This window comes from Martes martes (assembly GCF_963455335.1).
Source record: "Martes martes genome assembly, chromosome: 8".
Classification (NCBI taxonomy): Eukaryota; Metazoa; Chordata; class Mammalia; order Carnivora; family Mustelidae; genus Martes; species Martes martes.
The window spans coordinates 24,678,699-24,702,544 of NC_137895.1; the positions used below are offsets into that span (position 1 = coordinate 24,678,699).

The window sequence follows — 23,846 nt, forward strand, 5'->3', positions numbered from 1 at the left end:
AACTGCTGCTTAGAATTTCTTCAGGCCTGTTGTTCAGCTTCCTGCCTTGGCTTATTAATGTCCTAATGCTCTATTTTTCACCTACAAGTAAACTGGAGATACATTCTTGAATCCTCTGTACTTGAAGCTCTTTGTTGTCAACTCCATAGAATCGAAGACCTTCTGTGTTCCACATCCCTTTTTCTACCAAAAAAAAAGTCTACCATTAGCTTTATAGGAATTGCTTTTTTCAGAGAGTCATTCAGAGCTCTACAGTGCTAATTCCCTTTTCTGAATCATAGCAGATTTTGAAGGCTGTGTAGGAGGTGCAGAAAGTAAAGTACCCAGAGGGTGGGTGATAGAAGCTGGTTTAGGTTATTTTTATAGCACGTAATTTGCCAGAGCTATGCAGCACCATTCTCTTTGACACCTCAGAATCTTTATAAAACCACCAGTTCCAATGCCTTATTTTAACAACACTGTCCCAGATCAGGTTTTTTTGGTGGGGGGGTGGGGGGGTGTTGGTTAGTTGTTTTGCCAGAATATCATAAATTGTAAGCCTTAGTAGGCCTATAAGCTTATGAGGATATATTTATTTTAAATCATTTTCTATAACAAATGGACTATTATTATACAAAGTTTCATTTCACTTTATTTTCAGTATTTATTTTTGTAGAAATTGTCAGACTAGAAAAACAGATGCTTCAAATAGAATAATATATAAATTGTAAAATTTGGACCTATATAAGGAAACCTATATATATATATATATATATATATATATATATATATATATATATATATATATATATATAAAACGTATATAAGGAAAGGCTTTGTACTTAAGGATGCAGGTTTTTTTCTTTGACTATTCTAGGCCAGTTGTTTTTTGTTTACCATAACATGCTTACCAAAGTGTATCTTATTACTTGTAAGACTAATTTCTATTCATTTGTTTCTGTAGCTGTTTTTATACCAAATTCTACGTGGTTTGGCATATTGCCACAGAAGAAAGGTATTACACCGAGACTTGAAACCACAGAATCTACTCATTAATGAAAAAGGAGAATTAAAGCTAGCAGATTTTGGTATGGATGTATGAGATATTTATAAATAGTTCCAGGTGGTTACATTTATAAGAACAACTGTTGACACCATGTGATTGCTTTTATGTGGTTTGGAAATTCTGTAGGCCACTGAATAAGATGTTTGATAAAACTTTGGTGGGTGAGTTATGTTCATGATGCCAGAAGGCACTGGTTCCCAAGTATGGTCTTTAGACCCCTAAGCATCCTGACACCCCTTCAGGGCATCTCCAAAGGTATATATTGCCAAAATTATACTAAGTGTTTACTTGACTTTTTCACTGTGTTAATATTTGCAGTGATGGTCCAAAAGCATTAAGGGGTAAAGCTACTGGTAGGTACGTTAGTATAAATTAAGACAGTGGCACCAAATTGTACTTAGTAGTCATTGTGTTCTTCACCATTGTATACACTTGGAGGAAAAAAGTGTCAGTTACATATAAAATGGTATTTGATGAAGCAGTAAAACTCATTAAGTTTATTAAATTTCCGTCTTTAAGTACATGTCTTTTTAGTATTTTTTGTGATGAAATGAGAAGTATACATAAAACCCATCTACTATACATGGTAATACTATGGTTATCTCAAGGAATAGTGCTTGTGTGAGTGCAAACTGAACTAACCTTTTTTTTTTTTTTAAAGGAACATTATTTTTACTTGACAAAAATGACTGATGGACAAACTGTGGGGTCTCAGACTTAGGTATATTTGGTACACGTTTTCTTGGAAAGGAAGTGAGCCTGTCACTTCAAGGAAAACAACTGAAAGTATTTCTTGCCAATAGGAAGGTTTGAGTTTTCAAGCAAAAATCAGATTTTGGAAATTTGAATCTGCCCCTTTGAGCTCAGTATTTTCCCCATACTTGAAGAGTTTACTAGTGAGATCAGTGGTGGTACTAACAAATATGGTTTTTTTGATATGTTTAGAAATCTGTAAGCATTTGGAATATCTGTATAACATAGGGAATCAATATTTCCCAAGTGACTAGTACTTACATGATATTATAGAATCATGCTTGGGTAAAAGATCCACTTAAAGTGCAAGATAGACCAATGAATTTTAATGAAACAAGAGTATGAGAAGTTTACTAATATAATTTCAGTTGCCATATAATCTTTAAGGAATTAAAACTGGTGTAGTGTCAAAGAAGAATATGCAGTTTTCAGAAAAGGCTGTTTAAATGCTCTTCCTCAGCTTCATGCCTGTGTGATGTGTGTGAGATCTGCTTCTCTTCATATAATTCAGTCAAGGCAGCATATCACAACAGTTTGAATGCAAAAGCAGTTGTGAGAATATAAGAGTCTTCTTTTATTTTTTTTTATTTTTATTTTTTTATAAACATATAATGTATTTTTATCCCCAGGGGTATAGGTCTGTGAATCGCCAGGTTTACACACTTCACAGCAAGAGTCTTCTTTTAAAATAGACTGCAAAAATATGAATAAGACCATTTGTACTAATTTTTATTTTCCTTTAGAAAAAATATTTTTCATAAAAATTCATGTCAATATATAATAAGTGGTGATTTTAAATGAAAGCTGTTTGGGTCCTCAATAATTTTATATATTAATAAAAGGGGTCCTGGGACTAAAGAGTGTAAATGCCACTACTGAAATGTTGTTTCTTTAATATGCTTGTCGCCAAGACTTTGTATTTATATGCTTATTAATTAATTAATGCTGTTTATCTGTCTTTTTAGGTAACCCAATTTTAATGAGATTACATGTTCTTTTTGCTTCTAGGAAGTAATATTTTTTTTATATTGAAGAAACTGTATAGTAATTTTGTTTTTTGTTTTTTTTAATATTCCACATTTTGAGAGGTTCAGTACTGTAATAGAACATGGCCTTAAAAAGCCAGTGCAGTCTTCACAACTAGTACTTAATCCTTTTTCGTAAGTGATAATAGTAGTTTTACTTATGGAATATTGCATTACATTTGAAAATATAAGTGTTTCAAGTATTGCTTGGTTAATAACATTAAGAATTCACTAAGTGGTGAATTTGTTCAGGAAATTCCCAACTTTTACCCATTTAACTTTACTGTTTGTTTGAAAGTATGCTATAAAGTAGCATAATTTGCATATGTTCATGTATATTATATAGTCTTTTGAGCACAGATGATGTTACTTTCCTTGTAATTTTTATTTTCTTTATTTCATTCTGTGTTTTTTCTGTTTTGTTTTGTTTTGTTTTGTTTGCTGAGCTGCATTTACTACTGCTACTTATTCCTTAATCCTAAAATGAATAGCGGTGTTAGAAATGCAAAAATTTACTTTTTGGAGGGAATGCTATGAGTGCTTTAAATTTTGCTTCTAACAAAGCAAGCCAAGCAAATTTTCTCTTTTACAGGCCACCAAGAAATTCTGATTATTCCATGAGATGGTACAATTAGTTTCAACTCTGCTTTTAGTTATTTATTTTTTATTGGTTACATAGTAAATATACTTCAGGACCGCAAGTAATGGAGGGTCATATAACTTTGAGTATTTTATTGTAAATTGCTCTTGATCTCCATGAAAATATTATCCTTTTTCCTGTGATTGATGAAATTCAGATCTAGGGAAGTACTAATATAGACAAACATTTTCATTAATAATAGAAAATGGCTTCTGTAAATATACTGTATCACAATTAATTTGGTTTGGAAGAGATTATTTCATTTCATATCAGTACTGAAATTCTAATTGTGAACCAGGAGTCTGTTTGAACAAAGACCCTAGTTCAGACTCTCTCAGGAACAAGAGAGTAAGGTACTACGGAAACTAACTTGTAGTTGCTTTGATGCTATGCTTATTTGTTATAGAATAAGCAAACTTGTGGCCCTGTCTTTTGTTCCCACATAACCCACTGTTAATATCAGGAAGAGATATTAGAAAGCTGTCCACATCTTGCTACCAAAGCTGGTAGGAAAATAATTTGTTGAACTTACTTTACCAAGTTGGGTTGGTAGAGTAAGACTTGTAATTAAATAAGATAGTGTCAGCATTGTTCCAGTTACACCCTTTAGCTGTTATACTAAACAAAAATAGTATGAGTGCTGCCTAACTATTTAAATTTCTGGTTTTGAGTGCCTTTATCCAGTTTAGTAAAGTAATAAATTATTCTTTAATGACATTTTTCTTATTTAATATTTTAATCAAATATTAAAAGTTATACATAAAAAATCACGGCCTAAAAATGAATTATACCTTGTTATTTGAAATAAACTATATGTTAGAATAAATTTATATTCAGGTATCTTTCATAGTAACTTCTTCAGGTGATCAGAATTTGGAGGCTTAAAGATAGTAAAAACAACTCTCACACTAGTGGCTCAAGAGATGAAGTTGTAACTCTTGCCTTTATTTCTGGATAATTAGTGAATTCCATTTTAAATTGGCAAAGGAATGGCACATGGTTTTCATCAGTTACCCAAACGCAGTGTGGTCCGTTTTATTTAAAATTATCCTTAAATATAACTTAAAGTACACAATAGCAGTGTAATTTAGTCTAAGAAAACTAAAATTGGTATAACAAGTGAAAGTTGGAATCAGGTTAAAAAAAGGTAACAGAAGCCTATAGGTATAAGAAGTAAAACTCTTTATCTCTGTCTCATTGGCCTATTTGGCATTAATTTAAGTTCCACTTGGAAATAATTTTGGCACCATGATTCATAGAAGGCAAGTATCTTAAGTTTAGATGAACCCAGGTACACTCACATGCATAAAAATAAAAATAGTCTCTGATTGTGGAATTGTTACTATTTAATTACATAAGGATTTGCTTACACAAAACCATGCACATTCGGAAAAAATTCATAAAACTGATTTTTTAAACTTTAGGAAACTAGACAGTAGCTGTCTCAAACATCCTTTTGACTGAAGTCATGGTAAAGATATGGGTTGGGAAGTCCATTATAGACATTTTTAAATTATTTTCTTTTCCCTATGAAGGGCTAGCCAGAGCCAAGTCAGTTCCCACAAAGACCTACTCCAATGAAGTCGTCACACTGTGGTACCGGCCACCTGATGTGCTTCTCGGTTCCTCAGAGTACTCAACACAGATTGACATGTGGTAAATACATGCAGATGTTATTGCCATTTGAAAGAATGTAGCCATTAACATAGGGCATGCTAATAGATATTTGATTTTTAAGGAGATACTACTTTAAAGAGTGACAATATAAGCAATAATTAAAAGTTTTGACACATGAGTAATATTACCTAGGTTTACCAGTTCTACCACTTACAACTATATAATAATCTTACTCAAATTACTGGACTTGCCTCAGTTTCTTCATTTAAGGAAATGGGAATAATAACAATAACTACTTTAAAAGGCTGTTCTGTGGATAATGTTAAGACCAAATGAGCTAATACATATAAAGCATTTAGAAGAATGTTTAGTACATTGTAGTTTAAAATAAAACTATTCTTACCATTTAATATTCATAAAAATCTACTTGGCTTTAAATTGATCTAAGAATAATAAAATATTATAACTGTCTTCCTCATATCCCACTCTGATCATGACATTTCTTTACTCAAATACCTTTGCTGCCTCCCCATTTATTACCTATAGAGTAAGGTATAATTCATCGATCTGATACTTAATGATTGCCATAAGACGTCTCTAAACTATCTTTTTCAACTTACATTAGACTGTTCATCTATATGAATATTCCCTCAGAAATAACCTGGGCTTTCCCACCTTTGCACTTAACATTCATACCAGTCCACCCATCTGGAATGCCTGCTGTGCATCTCTGTGCCTGGGAACCTTAAAAACGCAGCTTTTCATAAATCCTTCCTGAATACGACCTAGCATCCAATGACAAATCCCTTGCTCTGAAATGTGGTTGCATTTATTGACTAATGCAATGATAAGTCATATGCTTCCTTATGTTGTCTAACATTGAACAATTATATATAATTTTATATAACATCTTAAACTTATTTTTTAAATTGTGGTAAAATATACATAACATAAAATTTACCATCTTAACCCATTTTAGTTGTACAGTTCTTTGGCATTAAGTACACCCACATTGTTGTGCAACCTTACATACACTCCAGAAATTTTTTCATCTTGCGAAACTGAGACTCCATACCCATTAGACAACTCCCCATTTCCTCCTCCCTCCAGCCACGGGCAACCACCGTTCTACTTTCTGTCTCTGTGAATTTGACATTTCTAAGCTCCTCATAGGAGAAAAATGATACAGCATTTGTCCTTTTGTGACTGGTTTATTTCACATAACATGATTGTCTTCAAGTTTCATCCATGTTGTAGAGATATTTGACTTTAAGACTGAATAATCATGATAACATGAATGCTACATTTTGTTTATCCATTTGTCGGTGGACATACGGGCTGTTTCTGTCTTTTGGCTATTATGAGTAACGCTGCTATGAACATGAGTGACAAATATGTCTTTGAGACTTTTTCAGGTCTTTTGGGTATTTACTTAGGAGTAGAATTGCTGGATCATATAGTAATTCTATTTTAAATTATTTTGAAGGACAGCCATACTGTTTTTACATAGTGGCTCCATCATCGTAACTTTTTGTATACCATTTTAATATGTAAAATTTTACATACAGTGGTTAGATTGTGAGTCCTTTAACAGAAGGGACTGTGTATTAAAGGTATTGACATGAATTCTAGAAGATAGTGTTCATCCACTGAATCCCCATCCATTTTTTTTTTCCCTTCTCTCACACACGTACATACTCACCATCCTGCCACCTGAATGTTCTGTCTCTGCTCCTGCATAGAGGTATCTTGAATCATAGGATTCTCCCTATTCCTGTTACCTACTACCTAAGGTATAATAGGCATTAAATCACTATTAGCGATGTTTTTCTTCAAGGGTCATGCAGAAGAGAGCTGGACATTTTAAGGCAGGACAGAGGAGGGGAAATGGAGGAATGGATAAAGCAATATAGAAGTTGAGACAAATAGGCTGCATATTAACAAATTAGCTTAGTTCGAGCTGAAAAAAATCTCTCTGTAGGAGGTTTTCTAGCTGGCTAATACAAAATTGTCCATCTCCAGAGGCAATCTTAAGGAAAAGATAATTTTCTTCATAATATGTAAATGGATTGCTTATTTTTTTTTTTTTATGATATCTCTTAAAGGGGTGTTGGTTGCATTTTCTTTGAAATGGCTTCTGGAAGACCTCTGTTTCCAGGCTCAACAGTGGAAGATGAACTGCACTTGATTTTCCGACTGCTAGGTAATAGAAATATTTTCCCAGTAATTTGTTCCTGCATTTGTGACTAGCTAGATAAGACTATATATTTAAAAAAATTTTTAAAAATTTGGTACTGAGACTAGGATAGCTGTCGCAAGAATTATAATTAGTTGAGGCACCTGGCTGTCTCCGTCAGTGGAGCATGGGACTCTTAATCTCTGGGTTGTGAGTTTGAGCCCCATGGTGGGTGTAGAGACTGCTTAAAAATAAAATCTTTAAAAAAAAAAACAAACTGATAACGAAGAAAAGACTTATAATCAGCATAATTATAGAGGCTTCTGTGTAACTTCTCCTTTTCATTTACTAAGTTCTGCCTTTGCATTAAAAATTGTATGCAAGAACAGAGAAGAGAAATACTATAAAATTTATCTTTAGCTTATTATTAGGAAGTATTTCTAGTTTAGGTATCAATTAGGCATCATCATTTTTATGGCATCATTGCATAGTCCCCAAAAAAGTCAATAAGTGTTTACTGTCATTTTGCTTTCAGTTGAAATAGTCAAATCAGCTACTAAATGTAAATTGTTCTTTAAGATACTTTCTTAGTTCTCCTTATTATATATATTTGTGTACATATAAATTTTTATATATTTACAAATAGAAATTTTTTTTTTTAAAAATTCAGGAACACCATCTCAGGAAACTTGGCCAGGTGTTTCTTCAAATGATGAGTTCAAGAACTACAACTTTCCAAAATACAAACCACAGCCTCTAATTAACCATGCACCCAGGTATTTTTTTCTTTTTCTTTAAGTTAAAGGGGGAAACCCCACATGATTCTTTCCAGTTTCTTGAAGCATTAGCCACAGTAAGGATTCAGGAAAAATATATAATACACATACAGAGTTCTTAAATATTTTGGGATCTAATTTAAATGAATTTCTTCCTTTTGTCAGATTTTTATAATTCAGAGACCAGGGTACATAACTCACAGAATTGAGCTATAAATAAAATGAATATAGAACATCCATATTAGAATTCTAGAGTTTATGTAGATTGTTTGCTTTGTCAGAAAGAAGACATTGGTTAATGCCGTATTCAGTACCACGAACACCATGATGAAATTTTTGTTTTGCTTCCTACAGAATTACTCTCTATTTTCTTAAAAAACCTAAGTGTTAGAAGTGAAATCTTGACTCTGACCCAAGATAACCCATCAGTATTTGGCCAGTGTTAATGACATGATTTGTATTTGAGGGATGTAAACTCTCTGACCCCTCATATCCTTAATGTTGGCCATTTCATTAAAGTTTTCCAAATCTACCCCCAGATCCATTTAAAACCCCCATTAAAATTTTAGTCAGAACATTTCTACTTATAGAATTACTATATTTTCAATAATTAACAAAGAATAACTAACCCCTTTGACTGTGTTTTTTCATGATCCCTTAAAAAAAATAGAGTACACCCAAATAAGGTCATACATACCAAATAAGGTCAATCTCTGTCTTAATCAAAAGCCATTCACATTGCTCATGATGTAACACACTTGGCTCTAGTTCCATTTATTCTCAAGCTAGAGAGAGTAGAAAAAACAGTTCTGATACCAAAAATATTTTTCAAGTATTTATGTGAATTGATGTTCTTATTGTTACTATAGCAACTAATAACATTCTAAGTAGACTTTCTTAGGAAGAATAACACTATGTGCAGGGCTTTTTGTGCGTATCTCTTCTAAGTAGCATAAATCCTATTTTTGTCATTTATATGATGCTTGCTATTGTAGTGTCCAGTGCAGAAAGTTGAAGCTGTTCTTTAAAGCAGATTCTCGATGACCTTAGCCCCTAGTTTGTCTATGTCCAAGGAGCTCTGGATATTTGTCAGATGGCAAACTACAAAGAATTAAAAGAGTCTGGAGAATGTCTAGGCCACAGCATCCACAGTACCCACTAAGAGCACTTGGGAAATATTTCTTTATTCATAATTGTGCTTTTTTCCAGTGAAAGGCATGCAAAATAGAACCTGTGATTTCTGATCAAGAGTCCCTAAAAATAGTCCCTAAGCCCTCTACTACTTATTAAATGGATTTTATCACTATAATTATTTATCTTTATTGACTACCTCATTGATTTTGTAGCCCTAATTTTTAATTAAGTTTTATGATGTCATTGTGGCATATTTAAATTGAACTTTATAGGTTCTAGTACCCAGTTCTCAGTAGACTACCCTATAAAAATGTACTGAATGAGTCATCTGTGTTTATTGTGAACCACAGTGATACATTTGGAGTCACTTGTCTCTTTGTTTTCACCTATACAGTAAGAAAATGATGCTTTTGTATCTTGCCTGTAGTGGAACACTATGAAAATGATACACTTAACTTAAGCTTTTGTGATAATAGGGGTTATTTTGAGACAGATGGTGATTTTTAAAAATTATTTTAATTATATAATTTGTTCTTCATTATTGAAAATTTGAGTTGAAGCCCAGTTTTTAAGAAACAAGTGGGAAGATAAGTCTTCTAAGGATAAAACAGATTTGAGTCAGTTTGAAAGTAGTAAGAGTGGCTGTTTCTGAGCACTTGAAGTTAGCAGATTAAAACCTTGGAAAATAGTTTTATTTGAAGAGTTGCTATTGGCTAAGATAAAAGAATAAATTGCCACTTGTTTTTTGTTGTTTCTAGATTAGACTCTGAGGGAATCGAGTTAATAACAAAGTTTCTTCAGGTAAGTTACATCTTACTTTGTAATCACTAAGCCTCAGTTTCTCTGCATCCATAGAATGGGGTCAATAATAAGTATTTGTCATGACCATTAAATAAGATTATTTATGGTAGTATCTGGCATGCTTAAGGCATATGCTTAAGTAAAATTATAATAATAATAAATGATGGCTTCTCTTAATGTGTATGGGTCTCTCATTGTGACCTAGAACAGTCTGAGGTAGTCCCCTCCTGGCATTGATCAGCTATGTCAAGGCCATGTTCTCTGCAATTCATATTATCTTATGTTCTTTCTCTTTTCTTTATACTTACAGCCTTATAGGCTGCTGGACGTACAAATACCATTCATATCTTCTGTTCAAAGCAGTAAGAAGAGAGGATAAGGGTGTCAGCCATTATAGTCCATTTGTATCTGGAAAGCACAGGCTTTTCCAGAACCCCTGCAAAGCTTCTTCCTAAGTCTCATTGGCCAGAACATTAATTGTAAGAGAGACTGGGAATTGGGGAGCAAGATTAGCATAGTTAGCCTAAATTTAAAACAGTCATGATTCACGATTGATCTGCTGGATTTAGAAGCATGGACACCTTAAACAAATCTAGATTATCTCATCAAAGAAAAAAGGGAAATGGGTATCTAATAGGTAATTTAATAATATGTCATAAAAGTATTAGATATATTTCTAATGATCCTTTGGTGTTCATGAGGAAAAGGAACACCAAAGGTGAGATATTTTAATTTTTTTTATCACTTCAGAAAATACAGGTAATCTAAATTTTTAGTGAAGATCCGACTTCATCTTGGAAATTTGGAACTGAGATACAGTCTTTACTACATAATCTCAGTAACAACTCACATTAGTGTGTGTCTGGTGTACTCCAAATTGATTCTGAAAAAGCAGTCATTATAGTTCTAAATGCTAATCTGCCTCCCCTCATATGTGTAGAGAAAACATTAACGAAGCAGTTCTTTGCTTTTTCACAGTACGAATCTAAGAAAAGGGTTTCAGCAGAAGAGGCCATGAAACATGTATACTTTCGAAGTCTGGGACCAAGAATACATACTTTACCTGAAAGTAAGAGAAATTCTAAAGTCCCCTTGCCCCCTCATTTTCATTTGTTCAGTGTTGGAGACTGTGGTGGATTAGGGGTGGAAGAGATTGTTGTTGGTTTTTAAGCATAAAATTTTAGTCTTTTTGTAAACAGATCAGAATTCCTTGAAGGAAGTGTCTTATTTGCATATATCTTCATTTGTTTCTTTCTTTCTTTTTTTTTTTTTTAGACTTATTTAATTTAGAGAGAGTGAGTGAGTGAGAACGTGCCCCTGCGAGTAAGGGGGAAAGGGAGTCTTAAAGCAGACTGCCTACTGAGCTTGGAGCCCAATGTGGGGCTGGAGTGGGGCTTGACCCCACAACCCGTGAGAACTTGACCCGAGCTGAAACCAAGAGTCAGACACCCAACTAACTGAGCCACTCAGGCACCCCCTTAATTTGTTTCTTTTAACACTGAGCACATTGCCACTACTCTGTAAGAAATCATTAGTACTTAGGCATGGGTTATTAATCTTACTGGACTTAAATTGGAAAATGCCATCTGATGATAGACATTGTCATTAGGCCCATTCTAGATTGCTTTGATTCAGTTTCTAAAAATGGTTTCAGGCAAAGAGTAATGAAGCATAGCCAAAACATAAAATTGTTTTCTTGTGAAAGTAGATTTTCTTTTGAAGATATAAAGATGATTTTTCTTTGCTATGGTCACTCTGACTTTACTATCCTCATGACAGTGGTGAGTATATTGTCAGTCACTAAAAGAGCTGATTTCTTATGCCTGGGTTAACTGCTTCATTTTACTCATAACCTCCTTTTCAAAGATTACTCCAGCATTTTACTTTAAAACCGAGTAAAGTAAATGGGGAGTTAGGATATTTAGGAAGTGAGATTCCAAAAGCTTTCATTAATTTCCCATTCTGATTTATAACTAAAGAATATTGATTCATTGAGTTTAGCTAATTGGAATCAAGAATCCTTAAGATTTCTCACTTAGAAATTATATGGATATTTTGAAAGATTACCTCTCTGGCAGAGATGGAAATGAGAAAGATGAATTACAAGTGTTTTTTAAGATGGTATTTACATTTCATTACTTAGTACCCAGATTCATAGTTTGAGGTAGGCAGTTATGGTTGTATGGAACCCTCCTGTTGTTTTTTTCTGAAAATCTGTCATTATGTTGAGGCCCTGATACCTTCATGCCATTATAGGGAGACAGATAAAGGACAGAGAGAGTAAAAATCAAGAAATACCTTTTGATTAGGTCTCCCAACCCCAGTAAGTCCTATAAAGAGACAGCGTATATTCTCTGTATCTACATATTTAAGAAGAAACATATTAGAAGCATAATTGACAGGTCTTTTTATTTCAGACCTACAGAGTTGGAGGGAAAATGTTCTGAAGGGAGATTATTTTGTTTGGTTTTCTTCTCAAAAGTTTGGCACAAAGGGGAAAATAGTTCAGGAGTGCCGTAACCTTATAAATGTATAATAAATGTTTCATGTTGAATCAATGTACATTTTTAAACATTCTTTGTGTAGTTGGGTTATATTTGTTTTAATAATGTTAGACCTTCACCTGATAGTTTTTGTCTATGCATTTTAGGTGTATCAATATTCAGTTTGAAAGAGATTCAGTTGCAAAAGGACCCGGGTTTTCGAAATTCTTCTTATCCAGAGACAGGTGTGTTTGTCATAAACCATTTCACGTGTCGATCATGAAATTTTGCGTGGAACCAAGTTTTTGGTTTATAAATTGATCAGTAAAATTATTGATGTAAAAATTAATGTACAGTGCATTCCACAACTGTATGTTTAGCATTGCACGTACTCACTTTTCTGTATGATGTGGGCAGCTCAGTAATTCTTCAGAGAGAAATCTGACTCAGTCAAGTCAGGGATCCTGAAAGCTGCAGATGGCACAAAGACCTTTTACAAGTGGCCTGGCTTGATCACTTCACACGCCATCCCTGGTACCTGAGGCAGAAGACACATCTTGTGCTTCCCTAGTCTTCAGGTTCATCACTTCGAAGCATAGAAGCTGTAGACTGACCCCATCAACAAAAGGGTCATTTAAGACAGTGCTGATCACTCTTATCGTGGAACATTAGTTTTGCTGGTGGGAACATTAGCTTCCTAGAGTCACCAAATACTGTATGTGGGATAAAACTGAACCTTGAACTGCCTCATAAAATGACTTTATATTTTAGGACATGGGAAGAACAGAAGACAGAGCATGCTCTTTTAAGTCTGATAAAATGATTTCAAGCCCAGCCCTCAGCCTTTCTTATCAATCAAGGACTCAGATCTGAAGGCAATTATTTCTTTTGGTGGACTTGGAATCTCCGTTTGTCTACACTGTCCTCTTCACAGTGGAGTCTTTTTATTTCAGACCTACAGATTGTTTTTATATTTGTTGTCACAGTGTGACAATTTTTTTGTACAGTTGGTTTTAAGGTCTTCTCTGCCATTAGAGCCAGTAGGTTACAGCTGTTGATGTAACTGTAGCTGCAATTTTTGTGCAGGACTGAGAAACACAGTGCATTATTTATTGCGGAATCATTGCTGCTAAATAACTACTGTCTGTTTATTTAACACAACAGTTAAATGCCTGAAGAAGTTGCAGTGGCTTTATTAGATGTGAATGCATCTGTTTCTCCTCACAAATTGTTTTACTGCTGCATTTCTTGTTTGTTTTTAAAATTAAACTGCAGTGTTTCCTGGAATGTAAATTTAGCTTTGCTTAACAGTAAAATAAGTGAGCCATCTTGAACACTCTAAGTTCATGCTATATAATTTTTTATTGAACATCCGCAAGTAGAGTAGCTAAGAAATTGATGAGCACATTATGTTTAGGAAAGCATGTGATGCAGAAGTTGATTCAAGCAAGTGAATACCTGACTTTCTGGGGATCTCACATTAGATACCAGTAAATTAAAGCACCGAAATTATTTATTTTTACCTATCCTCATTTTAGATATATTTACTGCATATTATTGGATATGTGTATACTAATACACTTACCTATTTTACATTGTGCTTTAATTTAGTTAAAACTAAACCATACAAGTCCAGTGAAATATGTGAGGTCTTGTTTTCATCTTAAATACGATTCTTTTATTAGAAGAGTTGATACTTTTTGGGGGAGCCATTTATTTCCTTTGGGGGGGTGCTCTGTGTGTATTTGTATGTTTTAATAACATTCACTTGGAATCAGCTAAAAGCTGTAATATGTCTTTGAAATGAGCCATGATAAATACAAATGAGAGAAACGAGAACTTAGAGGATTGTTTAAAGCATTGTAGGTATTAATGTGTTTATCAGAGATAGTAAATATTACAGTTTCAATTATGCATCTCTTTGAACATCATAAACACACCTTGGTGTTGGTAAGTGTTTTAAGCATTTGTGTTAACTTTTAAGGACATTTGTTAATTTAGTGCATCTTACAAACTACAAATCTTAATTGGTATATTTTGAAATGGTCATGTAAATTTTTGGCTTATATATCATGAAAATAATCATAACTTAATTTTTTTTTCCTGATATTCACTGTAAAACATTCAGGGGTCCTACCATTTCTGTTCAGGAAATCTTGTAGTTTATTGCTATTTAACAGTATTAAGTGAACTTTTGTATATTTCATTTTAACTTTATTTGTGAATAGTGATTGTGGCATGTTTGGGTGTTATTTTAATATTTCATGATACAGAAATTTTAATTTTTAAAAAAATTTTCTGGAAGAAACAAATTCATGTGTAATGGTGAATATTAGACCACTACTGCTTTTCACATTTGTAAATTGGTTTTATGTTAAACCCTGTAGCCTAACAAACTGCTGTTATTTCTAACTGACAGACATGTATTAATATTGTACTTTGAAGGTTATAAATATTATGTGGAAATTCCTCCATTTTGTTTTGAAATTTATAACAAGATCTTCATGTTGTTAAATGTGGTTTTGTTGAGTCACAGTTCTTTCTGGGGGAAGAAGGCTATACAGAATGGGATCATTTTCCTTTATGGTTTCATTTTTAAGATCATGAAGTCTCACTGTGCCAGTTTCGATATTTAATTTATATTTGTGCTGGCTATTCATTTAGTAATCTTTACCATAAATTTATAGGATAGTACTCAATTATAAAGCTGTGAGATTTTTCATTTCATAGGTTATATAAATGATATTTTACAAATTTCATATAGTTATCCGTAAGTTTGATATTCTTACATATAAAAGGTGAAGAAATACATCCAGTAGTTATATAAAATTCTTCTTCCTAGGAAGTCCTAGGGATGGTTCTTCATTTTATTAAGGAATTTGATTTTTTTTTGATACTTGAGCACCACCATTCAGATCCTGAAAACTTTGCAGTGAAGAGAATTGAATCTCAGAAATTTTGAACCTTGAACACTTATGATTCATCTTAAACTGACATGGTTTGAAAGGTAAGAGAGGATACCTTTTTTGTTTTCCTTCCAAGTGATGTTGTTAACACACATTGACTATGTCACTCTAGGTGTATAGAAGTGGTTCCATTCTATCTGATACTTTATTATACTTGGAATACTACTTGTTAACATGTTATAATAATCTATCTTTTGGATCCAGGAAAATTCATGAAGTTGTTTTTTGTATGCTTCTGTTTTTACGGTTTTGTTTTGTTTTAATTTGCCATTTTTACCCATTGTAAGTATTCAGTTTAGTGGCATTAGAGTTTTGTATAGCAATTACCATTATCTTTGTCCAGAATTTTTCATCTCCAAACAAATGCTATACCCATTAAGAAATCCTCCCTCATTTCCCCCTCCCCACAGCCCCTGGTAACCTCTAATGTGTAGGCATAATTCATTTTACTGTGCCGCACTTTATTGTGCTTTGCAGATACTGCATTTTTTAATAAATTGAAGGTTTGTGGCAACCCTGCCGGCACCATTTTTCCAACTGCATTTGCTCACTTTCTGTCTCTGTGTCACATTTTGGCAATTCTCGTAGTACTTAAGATTCTATTATTATTATATTTATTATGGTGGTTTGTGATTAATGATCCTTTATATTACCAGTGTAATTGTTTTAGCGGTGCCACAGATCGCACCCATGCAAGACAGTGAGCTTAATTGATAAATGTTTTATCTGACTGTTACACCAACAGGCTATTCCCCCATCTCTCTCCCTCTCCTCAGGCCTCTCTATTCCCTGAGATGTAATACTAAAATTAGGCCAATTAATAACCCTAAAGTTAAAGTGGCCTGTAATTGTTCAAGTGAAAGGAAGAGTCACACATTTCTGTGTTTAAATTAAAGCTAGAAATAATTTAAGCTTAGTCAGGAAGGCATGTCAAAAGCCAACATAGGCTGAAAGGTAGGCCTCTTGCTCCAGGTAGCCATGCTGTGAATGCAAAGGAACAGTTCTTGAAGGAAATTGAAAGAGCTACTCCAGTGAACACATAAATGATAAAGTGAAACAGCCTTATTGTTGATATGGAGTAAGTTTTACTGGTGTGGGTAGGTCAAATCAACTATAAACGCCCTTAAGCCAAAACCTAATCCAGAGCAAAGCCCTCTCTCTCTCCAGTTGTGTGAAGGCTGCAGAAGAAAAGTTTGAAGCTAAGAGAGGTTGGTTCCTGAGGTTAAAGGAAAGAAGATGTCTGCATAACATAAAAGAGCAAGATGAAGCAGCAAGTTATCCAGAAGATCTAGCTAAGATAATTAATGAAAGTGGCTACATTAAACAGATTTTCAATGTAGGCAAAATAGCTTTCTCTTGGAAGAAGATGCCATCAGGGTCTCTCATAGCTAGAAAGGAGAGGTCAGTTCCTGGCTTCCAAGTTTCAAAAGATTGAATGGGATTCCCAGATGGCTCGGTTGAGCATCTGACTCTTGATTTTTGGTTCAGATCATGGTCTCAGGGTTGTGGGATCAAACCCTGCACTGGTCTCCACACTTGGTGAAGTCTACTTCTCTCCCTCTCTCCCTATGTCTCTCTCTCTCCCCCTACCCCGCTCTCTATGAAATAAGTAAATCTTAAAAAAAAAAAAAAAAAAGACTGACTGACTTATCAGAGACTAATGCAGCTGATGACCATAAGTTGAAGCCAGTGCTCATTGACCATACTGAAAACCCTTAAGAATTATGCTAAATCTGCTCTCCCTGTGCTCTGTCGATGAAACAACAAAGCCTGGATGACAGCAAATCTCTTTATAGCATGATTTACTGAATATTTTAAGCCTACTGTTCAGGGGAAAAGGTTTGCAAAATATTAGTGGTCACTGACAATGCACCTGATCACCCAGGAGCACTAATGGAGATGGACAGCCAAAATTAATCTTGTTTTCATGCCTGCTAACACAACATCTGCTCTAGAGCCCATAGATCAAGGAGAAGTTTTGACTTTAAAGTCTTACTCTTTAAGAAATACATCTTGTGGGGCACCTGGGTGGCTCAGTGGGTTGGAGCCGCTGCCTTCGGCTCAGGTCATGATCCCAGCGTCCTGGGATCGAGCCCCGCATCGGGCTCTCTGCTCAGCAGGGAGCCTGCTTCCTCCCTTCTCTCTCTGCCTGCCTCTCTGCCTACTTGTGATCTGTCTGTCAAATAAATAAATAAAATCTTTAAAAAAAAAAAAAAGAAATACATCTTGTAAAGCTATAGCTGCCATAGTAGTGATTCCTCTGATGGATCTGGGCAAAGTAAAATGAAAACCTTCTGGAAAGGATTCACCATTCTAGGTGCCATTAAGAACATGGAGGTTTCGTGGGAAGAGGTCAAAATATCAACATTAACAGGAGTTCGGAAGAAGCTGATTCCGAGACTTCAGCAGAAGTAATTGCAGATGTGGTGTATAGCAAGAGAACTAGAACTAGAATTATAAGTGGGGCTGGAAGATGTGACTGAATTGCTGCAATTTCATGATAAAACTTTAATGATCAAGAAGTTGCCTCTTATGGATGAGCAAAGTGGTCTCTTGAGGTGGAATCTACTCCTGGTGAAAATGCTATGAAGATTGTTGAAATGACAGCAAAGGATTTAGACTATCACATAAATAAACTTAGTTGATAAAGCAGTATCGAGGTTTAAGATGACTCCAATTTTGAATGAAGTTCTGCGAGTAAATTGCTATCAAATAACAGCATGAAAAGACTCTTCCATCCTTTCCTCAGATTTCATTGTCTTATTTTAAGAAGTTGCCACAGCCACTCCAGCCTTCAGCAGCTATCAGCCTGATCAGTCAGCAGCTATCAACATCAAGGCAAGACCCTTCAGCATCAAAAGGACACACTGAAAGTTCAGATCGGTTAGCATTTTTTTAACAATAAAGTGTTTTAACAAAAGTATGTATTTTTTTTTTTAGAAATAATTGCACACTTACAAGACTGCAGTGTAGTATCAATATAATTTTTATATGCACTGGGAAACCAAAAAATTCATTTGACTCACTTTATTGTATTTGCTTTATTGCAATGGTCTGGAACCAAACCAGCAGTATCTCCAAGGTAGGCCTGTAATTTTTCTTTTAAGTTTTATTTTGATTTATTTACTTCAGTATATCTCTGTGCCCAACATGGGGCTTGGAATCACAGCCCTGAGATCAAGAGTCGCATCCCCTCCCAACTGAGCCAGCCAGGTACCCCTGGTATGCCTCTATTTCTTGTGTCTGAATTTGCCTATTGTAGATATTTCATGTAAATAGAGTCTTACCATAATCATCATTGGGTGTCTGGCTTTTTTCATTCACTTAGAAGGATGTTTTCAAGTTTCATATATGTTGTAGCATGTATCAGAATTTTACTTATTTTCATGGCTGAATAATACTCATCAAGTGTATATTTCATTTAAACATTTATCTGTTGATTTCACATGAGTTTTTTTGGCTTTTGCAAATAATGCTGCCATGAACATGGGTGTACAAGCATCTGTTTGGGTCCTTGTTTTCAATTCTTTGAGGAGTTGAATTGTTGAGTCATTTAGTAATTCTATGTTTACCTTTTTGAGGAACCGTCAAATGATGATCCATGGCAACTGCACCATTTTACATTCCCAGTAGTAAAGTATGAGAGTTCTAATTTCTCATCCTTGCCAACACTTATTTTCCTTTTTTAAAAAAATTATATTCATTATAATACATATGACATGGTATCTCTTTGTGGTTTTGATTTGCATTTCCCTAGTGAGTAGTTTATTGAATATCTTTTAATGTGCTTAATGGCCATTTGTATATCTAGTTTGGAGAAGTGTCTATTCAAGTCCTTTCCCCATTTTTAAATTGTTGTTGCTGAGTTTAAGCTGTAGTTCTTTACATATTCTACTTTTTCATTAAGATTCCTTTTAGAGAGGCATGCAGGAGTGGGGTGGGGGAAGGGCAGATAGGGAGAGAATCCCAAGCCCGCTGAGCGCAGATCCCCATGAGAGGCTCAATCTTATGACCGTGACATGACCTTAGCTGAAATCAAGAGTCAGATGCTTAACTGACTGAGCCACCAAGGTGCTCCTCTTTATATATTCTAGATATTAGATGCGTATGAGGTATATGACTTGCAGTTACTTTTTTCTATTCTGTGGGTTGTCTTTTACTTTCTTGATGGTGTCCTTTTAATACATAAAGTTGCTCATTTTAATGACATCCAACATCTTTTTTTTTTTTTTTTTTTTAACTTCTGGTCTTGGTGGCATATTTAAGAAACTGCCAAATTTAAGGTCATGAATATTTTGTGCTGTTCTAAGAGTTTTATAGTTTTAATGCTTACATTTAGGGCTTTGATCAATCTTGAGTTAATTTTTGTATGTGGTGTAAAGTAAGGATCTAACTTCATTCTTCTGCATGTGAATGTCTAGTTTTCCCAGCACTATTTGTAAAAAGACTGCCCTTTTCCCCTTAAATGGTCTTGGCACCCTTGTTGCATATCAGTTGGCTATAAATGTGAGAGTTTATTTTGGGGCTCTCGATTCTGTTTTATTGGTCTACAACTGTCGTTCTGTCACTACCACAATGTTTTGATTACTTGTAGCTTTCTAAGTTTTGAAATCAAAAAGTGAGTCTTCCAACTTTGTTCTTTTTCAGGATTGTTTTGGCTATTCAGGGTCCCTTGAAATTCCATTTAAATTTTAGGATGGGGTTGTCTTATTTCTTAGAAAATATGCCATTAGGATTGTGATAGGAATTGCATTGAATCTGTAGATCCCTTGTGACTATTGGGATTTCCAGTCCATGAATTCAGGATAGCTTTAATTTTTTTTTTTAGCAATGTTTTGTAGTTACAAGTCTTATGCCTCCTTGATTAGATTCATTCTTATTTTATTCCTTTTGATGTTATTCTAGGTGGAATTATTATTTGAGTTTTTCATTTGCTAATGTGTAGAAATAGAAACGATTTTTGTGCTGATTTTGTATCCTACAATTTTGCTGACTTTATTAACTTTTTTGTGGATTCTTTAAAGTTTTCTACATATAAGACCATGCCATATATGAATAGAGATAGCTTTACTTCCTTTATAATTTGAATTTCTTTTATTTTTCTTGCCTGATTACTTTGGTTAGGACTTTCAGTCCCATGTTGAAGTAGGATTGGCAATATGCTCTTTAAGTTAGGGAAAACATTTTCAGTCTTTCACCACTGAATATGATGTTAGTTGCAGCTAAAAGAATAAATGATAATTTCTTTTCTTCCTCCTTACCTACCTCTTTTCAATATAAAATGATTGGTAGACCTTAAGACTTAAAAGATCAGAGGACCACTTTTCAAACCAGTCCCCCCCCCACCCCCTTCCCTAAGTCAACCTCAGTAATTCTGTTTGTTTCCTTAAATATCTCTTTAAAATGTACATATATATATAATAACATGTTTTGATGTATCATATTTAAGGCTAGATGACTTACTTTCCAACTTGAACCATACAGAAAAGTAAAATTTGGATTATCCCAAGTAAATGGAAGTAAACCAACCCACTTGCCTCCTCACACCTTTTATCACAAAGTATTTATTGAACAAAAATAATATAAAAGTAAAATTGATACATATATGAAAGTGAATGAAGAAGATAATGCAGTCATAGAAAAGATGTGTACAAAGAGAACGTTTAGGTTATAGTTCTATAAAACCTTAGCTATCTCAGTTTAACACTGATGAAGTAGACATATAAAAAGGAAAAAGTTAATATGTCCTTTGAAACCTGTTACACACACACACACAGAATGAAGCAGCGCTTTAAGAGTTATACTTCAATACCTCCAGTTCTATATTTGTGTCATAGTTTTTTGATCCATAAAAATCATGGCATTTTCTTTTTCTAATAAATGGGGCTAGAATGTATGTTAATCATAGTATTTCAAGGAAGGAAATACAAGAATCAGATTTATAATCTTTTGAATATTTCCAGTCAGCATGTACATTTAAAAATATTTTCGGTTGTGATTTTTGTACATTGATTAACTTCCTTTGGTTTCTCTTTAAGAATCTTAACATTTGGAGTACATTTCTTTTATCTGACAAATTTTTAAAAATATTCTATCTTTGTTTTTTCTACCTAACATAAATATTTGGGCTAGTAGTTACTTACAGTTAGGCATAGGAAACAGAACTGGACTGAGCACTAATCATTGTTCTACCTTTAATGAGCTGTGTGACCTTAGGCAACTCCCTGTTGCTCCTGTGTAATTGCCTTATCTGGAAACCATGGTAAGAAGCATTCTCAAAGGCCCCCTCTACCTTTAACATTTCATGTTTGGTAAATATCAGTTCCCTGGACCAGCTCTTCTATTTTAGTACAGAATTATCCTCAGCTTATGAGGATGTGACAGTAGTATCTGTGGATTTTGGAATTACCTTTATATCTAAAAGTGTGTATTAGAGATTTGTACATCCCCATACACAGAGACACTTAATTCCAATGGAAAATCTCAAGTTTTTAAGCATTATAACAAAGTTTTAGATTCTTTGAAAAGTCAAGGAATATTTGTTTTTACAAACTTTATTTTTTATCCATAATCTTTTAATACCTACTGTGGAATCCGTTATTCAGCCACATTTCAAACTGGTTTGTTACTTAGAGTTAAGGATGATGATCTTGAAAGCAGTGGGCACTTTCCAGTTCTTTTCACATTAGAACTTTCCTACTTCATGTACAAAACAATGCCTTAAGAGTGGCATCTGCTGATGTTTCTGTTCTCACTGCTCTACACTACACAAAAGAATTTACTGCTGAGTGCTCCAGTTAGTAGTTCAGTTCCACAATGAGGTTCCTAAAGAGTTACATATTTCTTCTATTCAGTTTCCTTCATTCTCACCATAAACTTAGTGATACATAAAACAGTGTATCCTACCTCTCCATCTCCACAAACAAGGCTATGCTTTATACACCTAAAGACACCTGATATTACAGAATTGTTAGGTTCATCAACCAGTTTGTAAGCCTCTTCCTAAGCATGGGATGTTTAAATGTTAATTATAGTTCCAGGGGTTTAGAGAAACCCTAACTCATAACGATACGAGAAATGTATCAGGGGTGTGATTCTCTATGGAAAACTGGGAGAACCACAGCTAATTTTTTGAAGTAAGAATATGCTTACATAGGAGATACCCCAGGGGCATGGCTAGAATGAATTTGATGTAGATTTCCATCTCAGGTTTTTGTTTGGGAGGAGCTTAAAAGATTGTAAACAGCTAGGTGGCTAACCTTTCAAAGTTCATTTTTTTCAAAAAATGCACTTTAAAACATTTTCTTTTATGAATGTTTATTTTCTAAATATGGCTTAGTTTCTTTTATAAAAACATGAAATCGGACATTTATTGAACTTCAGTTCAAAAGAGGTTCTAAGGCAATTCTTATACAATTGAAAGCGAAAAAGAAAAATATGAATATGCTTTCATTTTGCCTACTTGTGAAAAATGATTCTACTAGAGAGCTGTTTGATACTAATTTTTGTCTTTCAAACATTTTTTCTTAATACTAAAAAATATATAAATCATTTACATAAAACTAAATGCAAAGGAAGGCACAGCTGGTTATAGTGTCTATAAGCATAGTACAGCATATGCGGAAATTAGAAAGAAAGCTTCACATCCTTATTAGTTACACTGAAAACCATTAAGAAAAGTTCTTCACTGTCAACAGTGTTCAACACTTAAGAGCTAAGAGGATATAAAAACAAAAACATAAAAATCACTTAATGCCAAACAGATCTTCATATATACTTGAATATAAAAAAAAAGTTTTAAAAATGCTAACATAAATCTAGACCATCCATGTTATGAAAAGTGCAAACCAAATTAACAGCCGGTTTCACAATGTCCTTCTCATGACACAGGTAAACTAGCCCATGGGGACAAATTTGTTTCATCAGTTAATAAGTCTTTAACTGGCCAGATGTCATCAGGATTTCTGAGAATTCGAAGAAAGCAGTACTGGAGAAGCAGCTCTATCCAGACTGGGGATTGGCACTGGCATGTGGCCATTAAGCAGTGTTGGAAACTGTAGGGGACAGAAGATGTTTAAAATAATTATTACAGATCCATTGGGACAAACTTGAATTCTTTACATTCCTAGACAGACCATAGTGGATCACCCCTGGGACGGACGGGTTGCAAATTATCGTACAGAATGAGATCAAGTTACATATAGCAAACAGGAGATAAGGCCCAGGAAAATGTCCCTATTTTATATGCCTAGTCCACTAGAAAAAAAATGTACATACGGTGCTAAAGCATGTTCTAATACTCCTTTTAAAAGGTTCCAAGCTACTTAGAATGCTGATTTGCTTTAAAGTAATTCTGTTTTTTGTTTTTTTTGTTTTGTTTTTTGCTTTAAAGTAATTTTGAAAACCACAGACTGACTGCTGATTCACATG

The 23,846-nt window shown here is 34.1% G+C and overlaps 2 protein-coding genes across 4 annotated transcripts in view; one reads left to right on the forward strand and one right to left on the reverse strand.

Annotated features, from left to right (window-relative positions):
• Positions 1–17,034, forward strand: part of CDK17 (cyclin dependent kinase 17) — a 113,921-nt gene extending 96,887 nt beyond the window's left edge. The window contains exons 10-17 of one of the 2 annotated variants that reach the window (XM_080810765.1): positions 944–1,067; positions 4,999–5,119; positions 7,186–7,283; positions 7,927–8,032; positions 9,925–9,967; positions 10,946–11,036; positions 12,618–12,695; positions 15,293–17,034. In XM_080810765.1, the coding sequence (XP_080666891.1) occupies positions 944–1,067; positions 4,999–5,119; positions 7,186–7,283; positions 7,927–8,032; positions 9,925–9,967; positions 10,946–11,036; positions 12,618–12,695; positions 15,293–15,324 (693 nt within the window). In that variant the 3' untranslated portion in view covers positions 15,325–17,034. Of the gene's footprint in view, positions 1–943; positions 1,068–4,998; positions 5,120–7,185; positions 7,284–7,926; positions 8,033–9,924; positions 9,968–10,945; positions 11,037–12,617; positions 12,696–13,221; positions 14,963–15,292 lie in introns of those variants that run through there. The other variant, XM_080810764.1, reaches the window with a different exon arrangement.
• A 4,261-nt stretch (positions 17,035–21,295) lies between these two features.
• ELK3 (ETS transcription factor ELK3) overlaps positions 21,296–23,846 on the reverse strand; it is a 72,481-nt gene continuing 69,930 nt past the window's right edge. For both annotated transcript variants that reach the window (XM_080810767.1, XM_080810766.1), the window contains exon 5: positions 21,296–23,470. In XM_080810767.1, the coding sequence (XP_080666893.1) occupies positions 23,372–23,470 (99 nt within the window). In that variant the 3' untranslated portion in view covers positions 21,296–23,371. The remainder of the gene's footprint in view (positions 23,471–23,846) is intronic.